Source organism: Tenrec ecaudatus, chromosome 9, assembly GCF_050624435.1.
Source record: "Tenrec ecaudatus isolate mTenEca1 chromosome 9, mTenEca1.hap1, whole genome shotgun sequence".
Taxonomy (NCBI): Eukaryota; Metazoa; Chordata; class Mammalia; order Afrosoricida; family Tenrecidae; genus Tenrec; species Tenrec ecaudatus.
Genome location: NC_134538.1, coordinates 58,269,151 through 58,288,667, shown reverse-complemented (window position 1 = coordinate 58,288,667; position 19,517 = coordinate 58,269,151). Strand labels below are relative to the sequence as shown.

Genomic DNA, 19,517 nt, shown 5'->3' with positions numbered 1-19,517 from the left:
GTGGCACCACGACAGGAGGAAGGCTTCTTAACAACCTTTTATACGCAGATGACACAGCCTTGCTTGCTGAAAGTGAGAAAGGCTCGAAGCACTTGCTAGTGAAGATCAAAGGCTGATTGCAGCCTCAGTGTAGATTATGACTCAAGGTGGAAAGACCAAATTCCTCAGAACTGGAACAATAAATTGAGAAAAAGTTGAAGTTGACAAAGATTTGGTTTTACGTGAGTCCACAATCAAGGTTCATGGGAGCAGCAATCACGAGATCACGTTAGGTCAATCTGCTGCACAACACCTCCTGAGAGCAGTGAAAAGCAGTGTATTACTTTGAGGACCATGGCGCGCCTAACTCAAGCCATGATATTTTCAACCGCCAGTATGCATGTGACATCGAATATGGATACTGAATAAGGAAGACTGAAGAAGAATGGATGCATTTGAATCATGGTGCTGGAGAACAATACTGAAAGTCACAAAGACTGCTCTGAGGACAAACTCTATCTTACAAGAAGGACGGCCAGAGTGCTCCCTGGAGGAAAAGATGGCAAGACTTCATATTACACACTTTGGACATGTTGTCAGGAGAAACCAGTCCTTTTAAAAGGAGAGGCAGCGAAAAAGAGGAGGAGCCTCCTGGAGACGGATGCCAGGACTGTGCAGTGTTTTCCTGTTGTGCAGAGGACAGGGTTGCGATGCTCAGAGCCAGCCTGATGGCACCTAACAACAGAGCAGCTTTTGATGACCTGTCAGTCACATCTCAAACAGTATTTGCTATCAGTAGACATCTTAATTCTTGTCAGTCAGGGAGGTGTCAAAGGCATGTGTTTTGTGCTTCACAGATTTGATCAACGTTTCTTTGATCAGCATGGTTCAATGTCTTGGCCATGTTTATTACTAATCTGACTTGTGCCCATTTTCTTTTAAAGTGGAAGTTTGGTTTTTGCAGTGCAGCGTATTATTAAAAACGGTCCTTGTAGCCACATCCTTTGCAACTCTCACAAAACAACTTTTCCTTGGTTGCGTTTGGTAAGAAAAGGTAGGGGGAGGAGACTGATAGGAACCTGAAGGTACGATAACCCCTTTCCGGGGCAGATCCCAATGCCACCAGCTTCTCCAAGGGAGCGGTGGCTTGATGATAATGCAGAGAACAAACAAGCAGGTCGGAGGAGGCAGTACAGCAGGTCTATTGAGCAATAAAGTCAGGATACACTGAGGACTGACCCCCGGCAGGCCTATACTCCCAAAAGGGTAGTGAACCCTTGCTGGAGCTGGCAGGACTTCTTATCCAAGGGCTCCCCGAAAAATAACTGGATTTTCCCCCAAAGCTATGTATTTAAATTGTTTCTACAAACCAACCTTTCACCTTCCAAGTATGCTTCATTGCACTTAACATATTTGTCAAATCTGTGATTCCAATCTTGGAAACATTTTTAAAACTCATCTGTTTGGGTGGCTGGCAGCACCTCCCTTGTTTTGTTCTTCACCTCTTCCACATCAGCCAATCGCTGTCCTTTCCTGACTCTCTTCACTCATGGAAACAAAAAGAAGTTGCACGGAGTGAGGTCAAGTGAGTACCGTGCACGAGGCAAGAGAGGCAGGCTGGTTTTCTCCAAAAATTGATGGACTGAGGTGGCTGCATGAGCAGGTGCATTGTCATGGTGGCAAAGGCAGTCCCCCGTCTGCCACAAATTAGGCCTTTTTTTTGTCACACACTCTTATGCCATCTTTTCAGGACATCGAAATAGAAAGCTTGATTAACAGTCTGATCTGGTAGAACGAACTCCAAATGTACTACCAAACGTACTATGAATTGACATTTTTGTCTGTTTAGGAAGCTGATGGGTAGCAAGAAAGAGGCTTGTCATCAATCAGCATTTCACCTTTATTGAAACAAAAAAAACAGTCATGCACTTAAGTTTTTTCCAGTCATATTGTCCTTCTGTTCAACATCACAAGAGTACAATGTTTTACCTGAGCAGGAAAGAAAATTTCACAGCTGTACGCCGTTCTCTTAAGTCTCTTAAACTGAGTGAAACTGCTTTTACAAAAAAATTCAGTGTGACCAGAGACACCCTTCCCAGGTGACACCACCAGGTGCACTAACTCAGAGCGAGTTGCTTGATGCTCATCTGGCAGGAAAAATGTGTACTACGAAAGCTCCACTCCATCTTGCTCAATTTCAGGGTTTCATGGGCACCCCCTCATATGTTTGTCAGGGGCCATTGAGCTCAAGGCTGGAGTTTTTTCAAAAAAGGCAGTTGTCCCTGGTTGGCTGGGACCCAACTTTGTCCTTATTTGGCAGGGTCCTGCGTGGCCAGGCTCTCAGCTCCCTTGTTTCTAGGATGCGGTGACTCATCAGTTACACCCTGTCACTATCGGGATTATGTGATTCAGTTGTCCATGATTCGTAACAGAGTTCACAGTGATTGTTAAAAACGTGGAAAGCTAAGGAAAAAATTATTCACTGCTTTCCATCCAGCTGACCTTTAAATGAGCCATCTTAGAAGAAGGACGTGAGGAACTCTCGCAACCATCAAGAGGGAGGAGTCCGGAGTAAAGTGAGACTTTGGGACCCTGAGATCCCTGTGCACTTTCCCGCCTTGACCCAGGGGACTGCTGTGGCTCTCGGGGAGCAATAGGAGAGCCGCAGAGTGAGAGCCCAGAGTCAGAGCATAAGACTGAGTGCTGGACTGCCCAGTCCACCAAGCAAGAAACACTGAAGGCCTCCAGCCAGGAAACGGGCGTGCAGCGTGAAGACGGAGATTTGCTGACCTACAGAGCTAGAGCCAAGGGCCTTTCAGCTGAGTTATTGCTTTGGGCATTTATTGACAGCCCTAAAAAAACTTTGTAACATTACCCAAGCAGGATGAATGTCAAGAAGTTGAAGGCCAGAGAGAAGCCTTTCTGTGAGCAAAGCAAAGAAGACGCGGGCCCGACAGAACCAATATAGCCTGAGCATTTCTCACTGAAATTGTACACTCTCAATTTCCGTAAGGACCCCCATAATCATGAGTATTGGCTATAGGTTCCTTGTGGTCACTGCAATGAATTATCCATCTCAGATGAAAGGTAGAAACTCGGTGGGGGAGGAGAGGTGATTGATGGTTGGTGTCAGAATTGGTCAGAAGGTTGGAGGGTGGGGCCATGGTTGCCCCTAACTCATAGAAACCTGCCTTGGTCTGCACATGCTCTGTGATTCTCCCTCCTCTCTGCACCTTGTAGATGCAGAAGCTATCAAATGCCACCCTTGCCCTTTATTTTCACCTTATTTTAAGTTGTTGATCACCCTGTATCAGTTATTGGCATTCAAAGAATATCTCAAGTTGTGGCTTGGTTTTTTGTCTGTTTTCTTTTGTACAAAAAATATGATCTTGGCATATTTGAGAAACATTTCTTTAAACTAAAGTACTAAATGAGGTCTGAATTTCTTGTAAGTTTCAGTGTTGTTTTCTCACATTTGGATTTTAAGTCAACCTGCTATCTATTTTTGCATTTAGTGTGAAGAAGGGAATCTATTTTTTTCCTGCTGCTATCTCATTCCACTTTGGTGACATACCAAGTTTCCATAATATGTATTGGTCTGTTTCCAGCGTGCATTTTCACCAAAACCAAAAATACCATGCTCGTTGCTGTTAAGTCAATTCTGCGTTTTAATGACCCTGTAGAGAACAGGGTGCATTTCTGAGACTCTCACTCTTTCTGGGAGTAGAAAGTCCCATCTTTCTCCTGTGGCACAGCAGTGGTTTTGAACTGCTGACCTTGCAGTTAGCAGTCCAACATATTAGGACTACACTACCATGGTTCCTTGCTCTTCCACAGCATTGGTTGGTTTGTTTGTCTGCATCAACACCACGCTGTTTTAATTCCTTTTTTGAATTCTTATGTGAGAAAAGATATTAATACACTAATTAATCTATAGCTCATCTTTTTTTACCTTTAAGATAATTATTTAAAATAATCACGCAAACAAAATATAAGGACATTAATATAAATAAAATGATAAAAAGTATCCATACATCAATCACTGAATGAATGAATGCTTTCGTGGTTCATAGGCCTTTGGCGCTCCACCTTGTGATATGAACATACCAAGATGTCTCTGGTTAATGTATCCATGTCAATATTCTATTTTGATTTTTTTCACTTAATAGCTTATCATGAACATCTATGCTGTTACATACACTTATTTGTTTTCAAATGTTAGACTTTCTATCTTAAGGATAATACCATGTCAAGTTTACATTTCATTAGAGAGCAAATTACCCAGTTAAAAATTAAACCCACCACCGATTCCAACTGATAGAGATTCCAGTTCATAGAGACTGTGCATCGGGTTTCCAACACTGTAAATTTGGGGGGGCGAGGGGCAGACAGCCTCCTCTTTCTCCTGAGGAGCAGCTTGTGGTTTTGAACTAACTATCCCCAGGACTCCCAAGAGAGCAAATTAGAAGGTAGAAATGGATCCATTTCTTCTTTGCTCCTTCCAAGATGTGGTTGGATGAGTTTTCCCTGTGCTGTTTTTATCTATTAAAGCGGAACAAAATTATGGAGAATTCTTAATTCATTTAATAGCTTTCTGTAGGAATCTTCAAGTCTCTTCTCTTAATTTACAAGGAGATTAATACATTTGATCTCTTCATGTGAGCTTAATCAACATTTTACATTGGAATCCTGTAGGAATGCCTCTTGTAAGTCTCATTTGCGGATCTTTAGTCAAATGTGAGAGGTTAATGGTGGTGTCTGTGTCCGTGCCAGGTGGATCGTTGAGTCTCTGGAATCTGACTCTTTATCCAAATTGCCGTTTTCTTTCTTACCATTATGCTGCCATTGGCCTTGAGAATGCCACAGCAGGAAGGGACCAACAGACACTGAGGAGAAAGGTCTAGTGATGCACTTGTAAAAATGATCTCAGGACAACCCACTGCACCACAAGTGTTCAGCTGACAGCCAGTCGCAAGAATGGCACAGGACCAGGCAGCATCTTGGATTAAAGACTAACGCAACAGCAGCGAACAACAACAAAATGGTAGTGAGAGAGGGACCCTGACACATGTCCGAGTTAATCCCACCCCCAGGAACTAGTTTGACCTTTGACCCTCCACTTCACTTTGCCAAACCTTACATTTCTCACCTAGACAGTGGGACAGATGACCCCTACCTAGCAGAGGGGGTCAGGACTCCATAAGCTCTCCAGTCCAGAATCTGAGACCCTGTGCGAGCATGAAGAAGGGTCCATTGGATATGGGTTTAGGAAGTGGGGCCACCATGAAGTTCCGGGCAGCTCTCTTGCCTTCGTGGGCTCTCAGTCCATGTGGAAGGTGATCTGGAAGGCCCTCGCTCCATGTAGGGCTCCAAGTGATTTTCCCAGTAGGTGCCCATCATTGTTTAGGCAATGACAAAAGTTTTTCTTTCTTTTTTTGTTTTTAGGATTTCTCTCAACTGATAAATTAGATAACAGACATTTCCACATCCTATATTACCTATGTATTTTCAAGGGCCTGATTTACAATCAGTCTCGAATTACTTAAAAGCAGTGTCAGGGGTGTAAAGCTGGAATTGCAAACACAAATGCCTGCGGGGCCAGGAAGAGGAGGGGGAATCAGTAAGGCTCCCCAGGGGGAAGACCACAGGAATCAAAGAGCACAACATTTTCTCTAGGAGAGCAACCCTACTCTATATGAGATCGGAGGCTCAGAAGTGCAGAAGAGAATCCTGAACTGTGGGCGTTTATGTGAAGTGTTCCAAATTTTAAATGTTGACAAGCAAATTAGGCTTTCAGGGTCTAACGAAGCACAAACCCAAAGTGTGACCAATTCCCAGGTATACATGCTACTGAGTATTAAAGGATATGTTTCCTATCTCTTCCCAAGAACCCAATAGTATTCTAACCATTGAAAACTCTTGAAAAACATTGATAAATGTATCTACAAGCTATTATATCTTTTTCTTAGTAACAGTAAAATATTAAAGTGTCTTACAAATTTTATAACAAAGAAACCTTTTTAGATGTTGCCCCTGCATGACATGCAGTAATGGGACTGACTGCTCCATGAAGCACCCTTGGAGACCTGCCATTATGTCTGTCATCCTTCTCACTTTGTCTCGTATTTCAAGCAAATGCCCACCGATGTATCATTTTGTGGACATAGGGAGATTTTAACCTCTCTGTGTTTTTCAGTGCTTAATAAGAATGAAGTTCTCTTTTTCTGTCTCTCTCCCATTCAACAAAATTTGACCATTCCTTCCTCTGTGGGACTGCCCGCTGGAGGCATTCCATGGTCAGATTTGGCCCGACCCTCGAGGGGTGCACAGTGTGGGGAAACAAGAGAACAGGTGGCAGCAGTGTGTGGAAGTATCTCCTGGAATGGACTGGGATGGGATCTGAAGCACGCCCCAGTGCGTGGCAGAGATGGTGCTGGGTCAAGGGTGAGGACAGATTCAGCAAACAGCATGTGCAAAGGGTTAGAAGTGAGGGCCAGGGCTGAGAAAGGTCTGGCATCTGCCACCTCTCCTAATTAGTCTGGGCTCTACTTCCCAGTGGTAGGCAAGCGCCACAGCCAACCACCGTCAGCCTGGCAAACACATCCGTTGCAATTAGTAAATACATTGCAACCCCATAAATAGAAGGTAGACTTCTTTTGATGGAAAAGAGTGTGCTGCAGAGATGTGCTCTGTGGGAAAGCCCACCTCCTACCAGGTGGAGATACTGGATAGCAAATGGGTAATAAAGACCGGAGTGGGCAGAAGTGGGGATTCAGCCAAATGACAGGGGGCTGATGGTGCTGAGCCAAAAGGCAAGTCTGAGAAATCAGAAAAGCCAATCCTGGCTCTCCACACTGATAAGTTGCCACATTAGTGAATAGGCTAAAACCTAATGTCAGAACCCATGCCGGGGGATCAGTAACTCAAGGTAAAGTTGAAGTGGTCCAAAAGCAAATCCCAAGCCTGACACCCACCGGGGTGTGGCCTGAGTGAACCTGGGCACCTTGGCAGAAGACTCTATCAGATCACCAAACAATAGCGCTCAGTGACTAAACCCAGCTATCGAGGGAAACAATGACAGTGCATTTTATGTCAGCACTTGCACCCACTAGAGGATAGGGCAAAGCGAATTGCCCAGTGGAATGTACTTGTCCAACCTGGAGAAGTTCTCTTTCATCATGTCTGAGGGACACTACCTTTTAAAGTGGAAGGCATCGGAAGAAGACAGTACCACAGTTCTTAGTGCCTACTGCCTGTTCCCGGCATCCTGCCTCCTGACCCTACCCAGAATGGTTCTGATACCTAGTTTATGCAATCATCCTGAAGTAACTAATTGAGCTCCCAGAAGAGGTGTCCGCACTGCGTAAGGGAAAAAATGGTGTCTCGGGGACTGGCTAAAGCAGTAAATTCTTCCCATCTTGTTGAAGTTACCCTGTTGAATACCAGAACTTACAGGCTCGGGCAAAGGAGCGATTACCTTTTGCCGGGCCAGGCCAGGACTCCGGGCTAGCAGTGGAGGCGGTGAGGTTGTGGGCATCCTCTGCATTCCCAACACCTTCAGTCCCCTCGTAAAATGTCCCTGGCCTCCGGTCAATTTTGTGAGAGGCACTCTTCTGTTCCTCGGTGATTCGTGGGGCACTTTGGCAAGACTGTCAGACTCTTGTAACCTGAAAAGACCAACATAGGTGAGGTCTGCCGAGTTACGTTCTGGTTCCTTCGATAGTCCCCTTTTGTTCTGCGCCCGACAGTGTCATAGTCCTCTGGCCTCCGAAGAGGATCGCCAGGGGTCGCTCACTGACAAATGAGCAGAGACCGTTGGCTCATGGCCTTGTGCTGCACATCTAACTGGGAGTCTGGCGGCTCCTCTGAGCCAAAAGCCATCCTTCTGAAGCTTTCCAGTCAAGCGGCAAAGTGAAGCCGCCGGCCTCTGAAGTTATGTTCAGGTTTAGAGGCTCCTTCCATACCGCTGCCCAACTCCAACGGTTTGGACAAGGGCAGCACTGGCCAGGGGCCACTTCCCGTCGCCGGAGCCAAAGTTTGAATTGGAAGAATCTCAAGAATCAATCCTGATCTTCTCAAAAGAGCAAGTGTGGATGTTTGGTGATAATTAGGATATATTTTACATGCTGTGGCCTGAAAAGGATATGTTTTCCATTATGTCCTTTGATGGAAGACGGTTGTGAATTTTGGTTTCATGTTTCTATAAAGTGGGTACTTAAAAGTCAAACCTGACCCTAGAAGCAGGGAATCAAATTCTAAGAGTTTTTCCTCTAAATTTAGCATATTCTGTGAGTAGATTCCATAAAGGAAAATTCAGCCCAAGAGCCACACTTGAATGGTGTAAATGAGTATGTGGCAATCGCCTCCTCTTTCAGTCAAACCTCAGAAATGGCATCATACAACGAGGAAGCTTTAAACCAGTGGTTCTCACCCTTCCTAATGCCATGACCCTTTCATACAGTTCCTCACAATTGTGATCCCCAAGCATAAAGTGATTTTCGTTGCTACTTCATCACTGTCTTTTTGCTACTGTTATGAATCGGATGGCCCCTGTGAAAGGGTCTTTCGACCCCCCAAAGGGTCACGACCCACAGGTTGAGAATCAGTGCTTTAAACCTCATACACAGCTCTGTATCATTCTTTCGTTTTCTTTAAGCTCTTTTCTCAGATGCATAGTGCTCTTTCATATGAACAAAGCCCACGTTTCCAATGCCTAAAGAACAACTAGAGTGAGGTGCAACAATGCCATGGTCGTCTTCCAAAGGCCGGTCTGCTCATTGCAAACAATGGCTTAACCTTGTGGCAGTGGCTTAGCATCTTGCTTCACTTTCCGTCTCAGTACTAGGGAAATCACACAGTACCTCCCCTGTAGAGTAGTGTGTAGTGCATGGCCCACCTTTAAAAAGTGGTAAATGCTATTCTGTGCTTGAAGAAGGATGGACTATTGATCTGCTGGGGAATTGTTACAACATGTACTTGGCTCTGAACTAGCCTCTTCAAAATATTTTTAAAATATATAAACACTCTTAGCATAAGCTTCAAGTTCAAGACATGTCTGTAAGCAATGTGATATGCCAGCCATTTAGTCCAGCCCAGAAGAAGTGAGGGTGCTGAGAACTGAACCACCTCAACACATTGTTAACTAAAGAAAAACAGGCGCCCTTTGGTTTTTTTAAGATTAGAAACAACTTGTCTAGATAAAGCAAGATTGCCGTAAGGACTCAAAGGGTTAGAATGCGATCCCTTTCCCCTCAAGCAGGTAGAGGCAATGGTTCTCTCCCACGCATCATCTCTCTACCTATGAAACACGTGAAAGAGTGAACTACGGGGCGGCTTAGTTTCTTTTGGACTCAAAACGGGCCACTTTTTGTGCAGGGTACAGTCTTACAGATCTCCATCTCTGGTAGTTTATGCCTTAATGGATCGGGCTCTGCTAAAATTTTGGCCAGATTTCTCAAAATACTCTCCCAATAACCAGATATTATCATTCTTTGGCCTTCTAGAAAGGCAAGAAGCAAAATACCTTTAGCATACAAAAACAAAAAACACTATTGCCCTGGCCTTTGCTTTTAACTGGCCTGTTTTGGCTTTGACCGGACCGCTTCCACCTCCTGGTAGCTATTGGCTTGATTGTGCCTTTTTTGTCGGCATTATACTGGTAAGGCCATGTTTTATCTCCTGTCAAAATCCTCCTAAGGAATGTTTCAGGATCTTAAGACTACTTCTAAATTTCCACTGAAAGTTTTCTTGTCTGCAGCTGGTCTGGGTGCAATATTTTGGTGCCCTAGAACCAAAACTGTGCTCAACGTTAATGTTTCCATCAGAATTGAGTAAGCGGAACCAACTGAGACATCTATGGTACTGATTACCGTTACTGCCATTAATGGTCAGTTCTCTTCAATTCGGGCACAAATAATATTCCACCCCCCTCCCCTTATAATTGATGTGCATGCCCTGCCATGGCAAGCTGGCACCTGGCAGCTTGGACCTTCAGAGTCCCCACTCCCCACCACCCACGAGACCGTACTTGGCATTGGGCAACCGCCGATGTGACTCCCCTTGCTGTTCCTGGTACCCTCCATTCATGAGTGCTATAGTCTTAATGTTATCATGTTCTCCAAAGATTTACAAACCCTGTGAGTGAAAACGCCATTGGTTATGTTTATTTAGCAGGCACTGCTTGATAGCCAAGTCTCTGCCAGTGATTTAGCCATAGCAAACTATACAAGAGAAATTTGGCTAAAGATTAAGGCACAGTAGAGAAGGGGGTAATCACCAAGAGAAAAACATGTGTTCCCAGTGAGCTTTAAGCTGAAAGAAACGTGTGCTTCATGCCCACTCTGGACTCCTTGGGGCCTTCCTGCTCAACCACAGAAAGCTACCCTGCAGGAGCACCAAGCAAGGTGGTCACTCCTAGGGAGCCCTGGCAGAGACATGAATCAGGGTTAGGGTGAAGGAGGAAAAGGAGATAGTTCTAAAGCTTTCCCTCTTTAGACTCTCTATTGGAAAGCAAAATAAATAAGCTGCCATTCACATAAGCGCAGCATATGTGCCTCTGTGGCCTCAAGACAAGAGCAAGTGACAGAATGGGTGTCTGGAATGCATGCCCCCATCCCCCCACCCTTGGTGGTGCCAGGTCTTTAGCAGCCTCTCCTAAGAAACCCCAAGAATGGACCTGGACAACCACAGTCAGACCCACTCTCCCTCCACAACGACAGGAACAAATAACGTCTGCAATCACTGGGCACTCTTTCTTCCCAGATGGAACAGAACAAAAAGGTTTCTGCAACCAGGCCCACATGGGGGTGTCAGGGAGCCAGCCTAGTGGAGTGAGGGAAGTTTCTAAGAGGTGAAAAGAGGGAATGACTGGGCGCACATTAGAACCCAGGGACAAAAGAGTAAGATTCCGCCTAGGAAGAAGCATGGACTAAAGGAACCAAAGAAAACCAACTCAGAGCCCCGAGTGCCACTTAGACCGGCTGCCAGTACTGTCCATTGGGGTTAAGACGAAGCTGCTATAGCACTGAGAGGCTCAGGCCTGGCCACACCACTCATCCCACTTAAAATACCTGTGCAAATCCCACTGAATCTGTTAGGCATTTTGTAGCACGGTAAAGAGGTGTAATGCTGCTCACAATCGAACAAGCACAGAAACTCCCTTTCAAAACCAAGAAATATTGTTGGTTATAAATTCATGGGTTTAATTTTTAAATTTTGCTGTGTGTGTGTGTGTGTGTGTGTGTGTGTGTGTGTGTGTGTGTGAGAGAGAGAGAGAGAGAGAGAGAGAGAGAGAGAGAGAGAGAGAGACAGAGACAGACGAGAGCACAGCCCTGGAGCCATAAGGGGTTCTCAGTTGGGCTGCTAACTGCAAGTCAGCAGTTGTAACCACCCGCCACTCCACATGAGAAAGATGAAGCTTTCTATTCCTGTGAAGATTTACGGTCTCGGGAACATACAGGAGCAGTTATTTCTGTCTTGCCCTCACAGGGTCACTATGAGTTGCAGCCATCTCGATGGCAGTGAGGTTTTGAATTTGGGAAGTACCACTGTGCCAGAAACAGCCAAATTCTACAGACAGGGGGGAAGTATTTGACACATTTCACCCATTTCAACTAATTTCTCTAGTCGGTGTGTTTTGGTTCCTACCTTACCCTTGCCCATAGCCACATGGTTGTTTTTTGTTATATTTTCATCTGTATATAATTATACAAGAAGGCTTCAAAAAGTTCACAGCAAAATGACATTCTCTTTTTAGTCCCATCTTTTCCTAAGAATTTGTTGAAGCCTCCCTGTACACCCAGATTTTTAATCATAGAGTATATCAAGCTGAAGGAACTGGAAAAAATGCAAGTTTTGTGTTGTAACATTGAATGACACAGGAAGCATTAAAAAAAAAAGAAGAAGAAAAGCTGGAAGGAATACACAAAGTCACTGTACCAAAAAGAACGAGTCGACATTCAACTATTTAAAGAGGGAACGTATGGTCAAGAACTAAGGATGAAAGAATCCAAGCTTCGCTGACAGTGTTCACAAAGAGCAGGGCTACGGGGCTTAACCTGAGTATCAATAGAAGTGTTTCCTCAAGCTGATGAAGCCCTGGAAGTGCTCACCTCGCCTAAGCCAAGAAATTTGGAAGACAGCAACCTGGCAACCCACTGGGAGAAATCCATATTTGTGTGCCTCCTAAAGAAATATGCCCCAACGGAATGTGGAAATTATCACACAGTACCATTAATACCACATGCAAATCAAATTTCACCAAAGATCATTCAATAATGGATGTAGCAGTCCACCCACGGGGAGCTTGCACAAACGCAGGCTGGCTCAGACAAGGATGGAGAAGAAGGAATGTCACTGCGGATGTGAAATCGGTTTTAGCTGAAAGCAGAGAATGCAAGGTATTTATCTGTGTTGTATTGACTTTTCGATGATATTTGGCTGTTGTATCGTAACAAACTGTGATAACAGTGAGAAGGGTGGGAATTCCAGAACACTTGATTGCACTCCTGCAGCACCTGTACAGGGGTTGTGATAAGTAGTTAGTTTATTGTGCCAACCTGGCCAAGGAACACATGTGGGATTAACTGAAGGGCCGCGAGAGAAATGGCTTGGCGAGCCTCACCTTTCTTGTCTCTTGTTATTTCATCATCGGACCAGTGTGAGACTGCCTTAGCTTGTTCTCTGCCTCAACTTGTAAGCTACACTACCTGTGGGACACCTAATCTGTGGACTGTGTCGCTGTAGTTTGAGGTTCCTTCAAGACCTGCTTCACCATACTACTGGAGTATACACTGCTTGAGCTGGGGACTGTCAGACACTGCCTTGCTGTTTGTTGCCTGTGACTCTACAGAGGACTACCCAGTGGCCCTCAAGACTTGAAGGACTGCCAGTGTATTAGCTGTCTCACAGAAGTGAGTTGCACTGAGCCATTTGTACTGCGCTGTAGATTAATTAGTTCTTTATTTCTTATGTTATAGATACATATTTAAGTATATATCAAATCATAAGTGTCCTGGTTTTGTTTCTCTAGAGAACCCTGCCTAACATAGGGGTCAAGAGGCAGCTCATCCGAACAGACCAAAGAAACACTGCATGGTCTAAAATCAGGAAAGGTGTGCATCACAGTTGTATCCTTTCATCATACGTATTTAATCTGTATGCTGAACAAAGAGAAAAAGAAAAAATCCTGAAAAGCTGGAGTATATGCAGAAGAATGTGGCATCAGGTTCTTAACCACCTGTGAAATGCAAACCCTGCTTGCTTGTTGAAAGGGAGGAGGGCTTAGAATTAATTTTAAGGAGTACAGCCTTTAGTACAGATGGCAAGTCAATGTAAAGAAAACGCAAGCCGTTACAACTGCACCAAGAGGGTGATGGCTTAATAAATGAAGAAATGATTGAAGGTATGAAAGATTTCATTGAAGTTATTAAGGACTTCATTTTGCTTGGATCCACAATTTCTGCTCGTGGCAGCAGCAGTCGAGAGATAACATTGCACATTGCACTGGGTAAACCTGCTGCACAAGACCTCTTTAAAGTGTTGAAGAACAAGGATGTTACTTTGAGGACAAAGATGTGCCTGACTCAAGCCAAGGTATTTTCAGTTGCCTCACATGCATGTGAAATGTGAACCTTGAATAAAGAAGACCATAGAAGAATCCAATGCATTTGAATTATGGTGTTGGCAAAGAATATGAAAATTACCATACTGTCAAAAGAACAAACAAACATGTCTTGGATGAAGTACATTCCGCATGCTCCTGGAAAGCAAGGTTGGCAAGATTTTGTGTCACGTCCTTTGGACATGTTGTCAGGAGAGAACCAGTCCACGGAGAAGGACATCATTCTTGGTAAAGTAACGGGCCAGCAAAAAATAAGACCTTTGAAAGGTGGATTGAAATAGTGGCTGCACCAGTGAGCTCAAACATGAGAACAGCTGTGAGAGCAGAGCTACTGGACGATGCTGCACTCAATTGTGTACAGTGTTACTCGGAGTCAGGACCAACTCAAAAGCACCTAACAACAACAACAACAGTTTGAAAAGCTAATGAATTCTTTGAACATACCATAAACGGCCCAAAGCACTAACAGATTTCTCCTGGAAGAAATGCAGCCAGAATTCTCCTTAGAAGCAAGGATGGTAAGATTTCTTCTCACGTACTAGAACACCTACCAGGAAGACCAGTCCCTAGAAAAGGACATCACGCAAAGCAGAAGGTCATCAAAGAGAAAGACGAGCTGGGGGATGGAATGGCACAGCGGCTGGAACAAGGGGCTCAGACAACAACTGGGAGGATGGCGCAGGGCGGGGTAGAGTTTTATTCTGCTGTTACACAGGACTGCCATGAGTCAGAGCTGACTGGACAGCACCTAGAACATGGTTGCTTACGCTATTGTTATTTTGTTTCAACATAAACTTGATGACGATCATTTCTCCTAGTTTCTTTGCCCTATGAAATCAGGATGCTGTGATTTCTTGAATTATCCCTAGTTGACACAATGCAGTCCTTCCAATGAATACAGTAGTTGTTTCTATTTTAGCAAACTATTAAAGAGAGATTAATGACCCAATATTCTTACAAGGAAACAAAATGTTTTGCTTATGATACAGTGTCTGGGATCTTAAAGGCTTGAAGTTAAACAAGCAGCCTTCTAGCAGGGTAGCAAATAGGCCCACCTGGAAGAAACACACCAGCCTGTGTGATCATGAGGTGTCGACAGGATCAGGTATCAAGTATCCAAAGAGAAATAAAAAAATTATAATTGATGCAAGAGTTGGAATGGAGACCCAAAGACCATGTGTAGACAATTGGCTATCCCCCCACAAAAGGGTTACAAGGAAGGGATGATTCCATCAGGGTGCAGTATAGCACTGAGGAAACATACATCATTCCCCCCAGTTCCTGAATGCTTCCTCCCCACCCCCCACCCCACCCCCCAATGCTGTGACCCAGTTCTACCTTACAAATCCAGCTAGACTGGAATATATTGGTACAGATAAAAGCTCTCGACACATGGAATTCAGGACAGATAAAACCCTCAGGAACAGTGGTGGGAGTAGCGATATCATGAGGGTACAGGGATTTGGAGATGGTGAAAGAGAGGCCCCATTATAAGGTTGGCTATATAGCCCCCACGGGGGATAAATAACAGAAATGTGGGTGAAGGGAGACACAGGGTGTCTGGTGAATGGTCAGTATAAGACACAAATAATAATAACAATAATAATATATAATCGATCGAGGATTCACGAAGGTGGAAGCGGGGTTGGAGCTGATACCAAGGGCGCAAGTAGGAAGAAAATGTTTTGGAAATGTTGATGGCAACATATGTACAAGTGTGCTTAATACTATTGAAAGATGAACTGTTATAAGAATTGTAAGAGCCCCCATAAGATGAATAGTTTCTCAAAAGTAAGGGGGGGTGGAATTAAGAAGAAATATTTTCTTTAAATGTATATTTCCTTGTTTCTTTCCAATAAATCAACAAGTAGCTGCAGTAACAAGTGTGACTAGCCAGGCTAACTGCTGCTTTATCAGGTAATTTCTTAGGGGTGGGGCTAATTTAACAATTATCAAATGGTAAGGACAGGAGAATTTGCATTGTAAATGTGTTTTCAGGTCCTAAGACATTGCCCTCTTCAATGTCTCCTAGAATGATGTGATTAGACACACTTTGAAGTAAAGGCAAATAATTCAAAGTAAGAAAAAAAATAGATACAATTCATTGAGCTGAACTTCTTCAGTATCCTAAATTAATGCCAAGCACTTGGGAAAGTGATCTATTTTCCATTGTAAATGCTGATCTTCCTTATAAAATTTCACTTTTTCCTCTTCTTTCATTTTATTAAGGATTTAAATTTAAAGTGATTTATTAAGCTGTACCACTTCCTGAAGGAGAGAAACAGAATTTTCGTGAAATGGATTCTTATAATTAATGTTCAAAGCAAAAGAAATGAGGCAGTCATGTATTCTTGTGAGCCTATTCATTTGTTCATGTGCCCACACAGCTCCGACGTAGCTCCTCGTTCTGGGTTCTCAGAAAACATGAACTGCCTCCACTCGGGAAGCCGCTTGCTTCCTCCCAAAAGGACATAAGCACCAAACATGAAGATTCGTTTATCTGAATCACATCCAGCTACATAAGCAAGGATTGTGCAGAGACGATTCCATGCACCATTCTCTAAGCCTGATTAGAAATTCTGGAAATCGGTCTGCAGTTACAACAGCCAGCAGAAAACCTTCCATTTTCGCTGAAGACAATTGCCTCATGCGTGTCTGTGTTTTTTACACAATAGAAAAATAGAGACGGGAGCTCTGGCAAAGATATTGTTCAAACTGTTTTGGCAGCAATTGTCTCTCTGAGGTTATTCTCCCTGTGGCACCTAGAAGGTAACATCCACTTCTTCCACCCACTAGTCTGATCTTTGTGCTCCCGGGTCACAGGCTGATAGCTTCTAGCCCCAGATGCCACCCTCTCTACCTGGGTCTGCATCCTGATGAGACGTCGAGCAGATTTGTTAAGTCTGTGTATTTAGTTTCCTATCTGGACAATGGAGAGAACACACTGTTTAACTTCTCACTGCATCGTGAGGATTATACTAAGATAATTCATGCAAAAGAGCTATGTTGTGGGGATCTGGTGTAAGGCATTGGGCTGGCCCAGCAGAGCTCTGCTCTGTGAAGAAAGCTGTCTCGATCTTCAGGGGCAGTGATAGGGCAGGGTGTGTTTGGGTTGAGTAGAAGCTGTTATTACTGTTACTCTTGCTATAATAATTTTTGCTATCATCCTTATGTTTTTATTTTCCCTGTTAAAGAGACCACTGGAGTACCCCTTTCCCTGAATTTCCCATCAGCCCACTGGGGAATTCATCTAAGTACAAGTATATAAAAGGGAATGGGACATCTTGCAAAGTAAACAAGGACTTTCCCAACAGAAGAGCAAAGTATCTTCCCTGTTCTGAGTCTCGCAAGTGGGTACCGCCAGTGTGGGCATGGACAGAGGCCATGAGTTTGAAAGCTGGCAAGGCTGTGGGCACACTGGCCATGCTGGACTGCTTGGCCCTCCAGAAGAGTGGTGCTCTTCACAGCTTACAGCCAACCTGGCTATCAGTGTGTCAGGCCGTGCGGCCATTCTCCGGGTCCCTCTGGGAACGCCGAGGGGAAGCTCACCCATCGTGCTGAAGAATAAGCTGGTTTTGCCGTTACCAGTTAGGGAGAGAAAGAAGAGAAACTGGCAGACATGGGCATTTTTAAAGCCTTGCACAGCAGAACCTAATTCCTATTCCCATTTGAAGGCCGCAGCTTTAGATGGACAGAAAGGCAAGCAAATCCTCTTTGCAAATTCACTTGTCCTTGTGAAGTGCAGTCTAGAAAAGAATGACGGCAGCACATGTACAAACATGCTTGATGCAATTGATGCATGGATTGTGATAAGAGTTGTAAGAGCCCCCCATAAAATGAGCTTTTAATAAAAAATTTAAAAATTAAACTTCAAACAGCAAGAGCTTTGTGACTGCACACGTACTCACAAATATAGACATAAATACACAGATATGCACGCCCTTGTGCATTCATACATACACACACATACTCACACACAGAAGCATACACATGCAATGTACTCGTACATACCCACACATATGCCACACAAATATACTCACACACACATGTACGCATTCACATATGATACACATTTCACACACAAACATACAAACACATGCACACACTCAGACCTGCTTAACACTACAGAAATCTATTTCAGAGCACCAAGAATGATGGTCTGAGCGGGAGACTTCCTGAATTTGAATATAAACTGTACTTTCTATTTCTGGGTGTACATCAAATTTTAAGCATAAAGTCAAATGAATGCCCCTTCTTCCTCTATGGTCTCCCCCAGAACTGAAAAGGCTGCGCTGGCCTTCAGTGACGAGGAGGACCTGTGTGTCAGTGGGCAGTTCCAGAGCGCACTTGTCGAAGCTGAGGAAGGCCACCTAGAAGGTAAGAGCGCACTGCACTGTCTCCTCTGACTGTAGCCCTTAGCGGCGTTTGCTTCCGGACATACTTTCCCGATCAACGCCACGAGGAAAGGGCTGCCGAAGACATTGCCCTTAAGACAAACGTGAAGGGGCCTCGAGCTGATAAGAGAGCACACTCAGGTGGGGCCCAGGTTTTTATCCAGGCTGCCAAGCGGTACCACAGAAACAAGGAGGGCGTTGTTGTTGTTAATGTGCACTGGGTAATACTGATTCTGCACACACAACACTTTCCACACCCTTTTTAAAATAAATAAATAACATGCTCAAAATCCCTCAGAAAATCCTGAAAGACACAAAACTAATCACTTTTCAGATTAAGACTTCCAAGCTTAACGTGCAAAAGCACAGGCTATCTATCAAAGTGAGAGGTGGTCCACAGTACGCTGGCCACCGGAGCACCCATGCCAGGGAGCATGTCATGGCAACGCTGCTCTTTGGAGATGTTTTCGGTAAATACTAGTGTGAGGCCAGCACAATGCAAAAAATCTCAGTAAACAAATTGGGAATTTTTCAATTAAGGTCTATCATTTTCTTCAGGGCATGTTGTGTGAATCAAGACACAACTGTACAGTAGCTGTGTTGTCTTAGTGTGCTCTATTTTACTTCTCTCTGCGTTCTAAGATCTATTACAATGGCTACACAGAACTCAGATAAAATTCGTGATCTATTAAGAGGTTATTAAGAAAATTAACAAGTCATAATGCGTGTTAGAAATGCTCAGGGTACAGTTATCATTTAGGACATGTTACAAAGTTCCTTCAGGTCAGCTGATAAATGCCCACTTCACTGTAAGCTTCAACCCGAAGGCATTCAGCTCAAGCTCTGTGGGTCAGCAAACCCAGCCCCCTGAACAAAGTGCCGGGGGCACCACACTGCACAAGGCAGCCTCCTGCACAAAGCACTCCGCTCTACTTTCTCATGCGATAGGAAGTCCATCCCTCCTGGTTCTGCTGCTGCTTCTCTGATGGTGTAGCTGTCGTCTGCATCCAGGAGGCTCACTGCATAGAGATCCTGGGACCAGAGCATGTGCTCCACCCCGACTCTCGCTGCTAACGATAGCCCTCTTCCTCCTTCACACACAGCAAGATGGAACGCCAGGGAATCCTATTTTCAGTTACTCGTGGGTAATCCTATCAGTATCTTCCCTACCTTCTTACCAGACCATTCGGGGGAAGGTCGTTTGGTGGGAATTAGAAACTTTGGCTAGAAGAGCCACGTTGAATAAGTCATTGCTTCGGCAGCCCACCCCCTGGCTACGCCAGTCACACTGAAGGATTAACAGTCTCATTTGTTATTTTTTTTTACAGTCATAAGAGTTTTTAAGCCAACCACTTCATACCTTTATCATCCCCATTTTAAATATTCAAATTCTAAATTGCCTGTTTCTAACAAGCCCATGCTGAGGCTAGATGTGGTGAGTCTTCATTTCCGGTTGAACCTTCAAACATCTGCATGAGTTCAGTCTCCAGAAGAGCTGCTGCAGCGTGTACCAGCTCAGAGTC

At 44.3% G+C, this 19,517-nt stretch overlaps 1 protein-coding gene across 1 annotated transcript in view; it reads left to right on the top strand.

Moving 5' to 3' along the window:
• Nucleotides 1–19,517, top strand: part of COBL (cordon-bleu WH2 repeat protein) — a 211,612-nt gene that overhangs the window by 185,005 nt on the left and 7,090 nt on the right. The window contains exon 11 of the mRNA XM_075557316.1: nucleotides 17,877–17,977. Within this exon, the coding sequence (XP_075413431.1) occupies nucleotides 17,877–17,977 (101 nt within the window). The remainder of the gene's footprint in view (nucleotides 1–17,876; nucleotides 17,978–19,517) is intronic.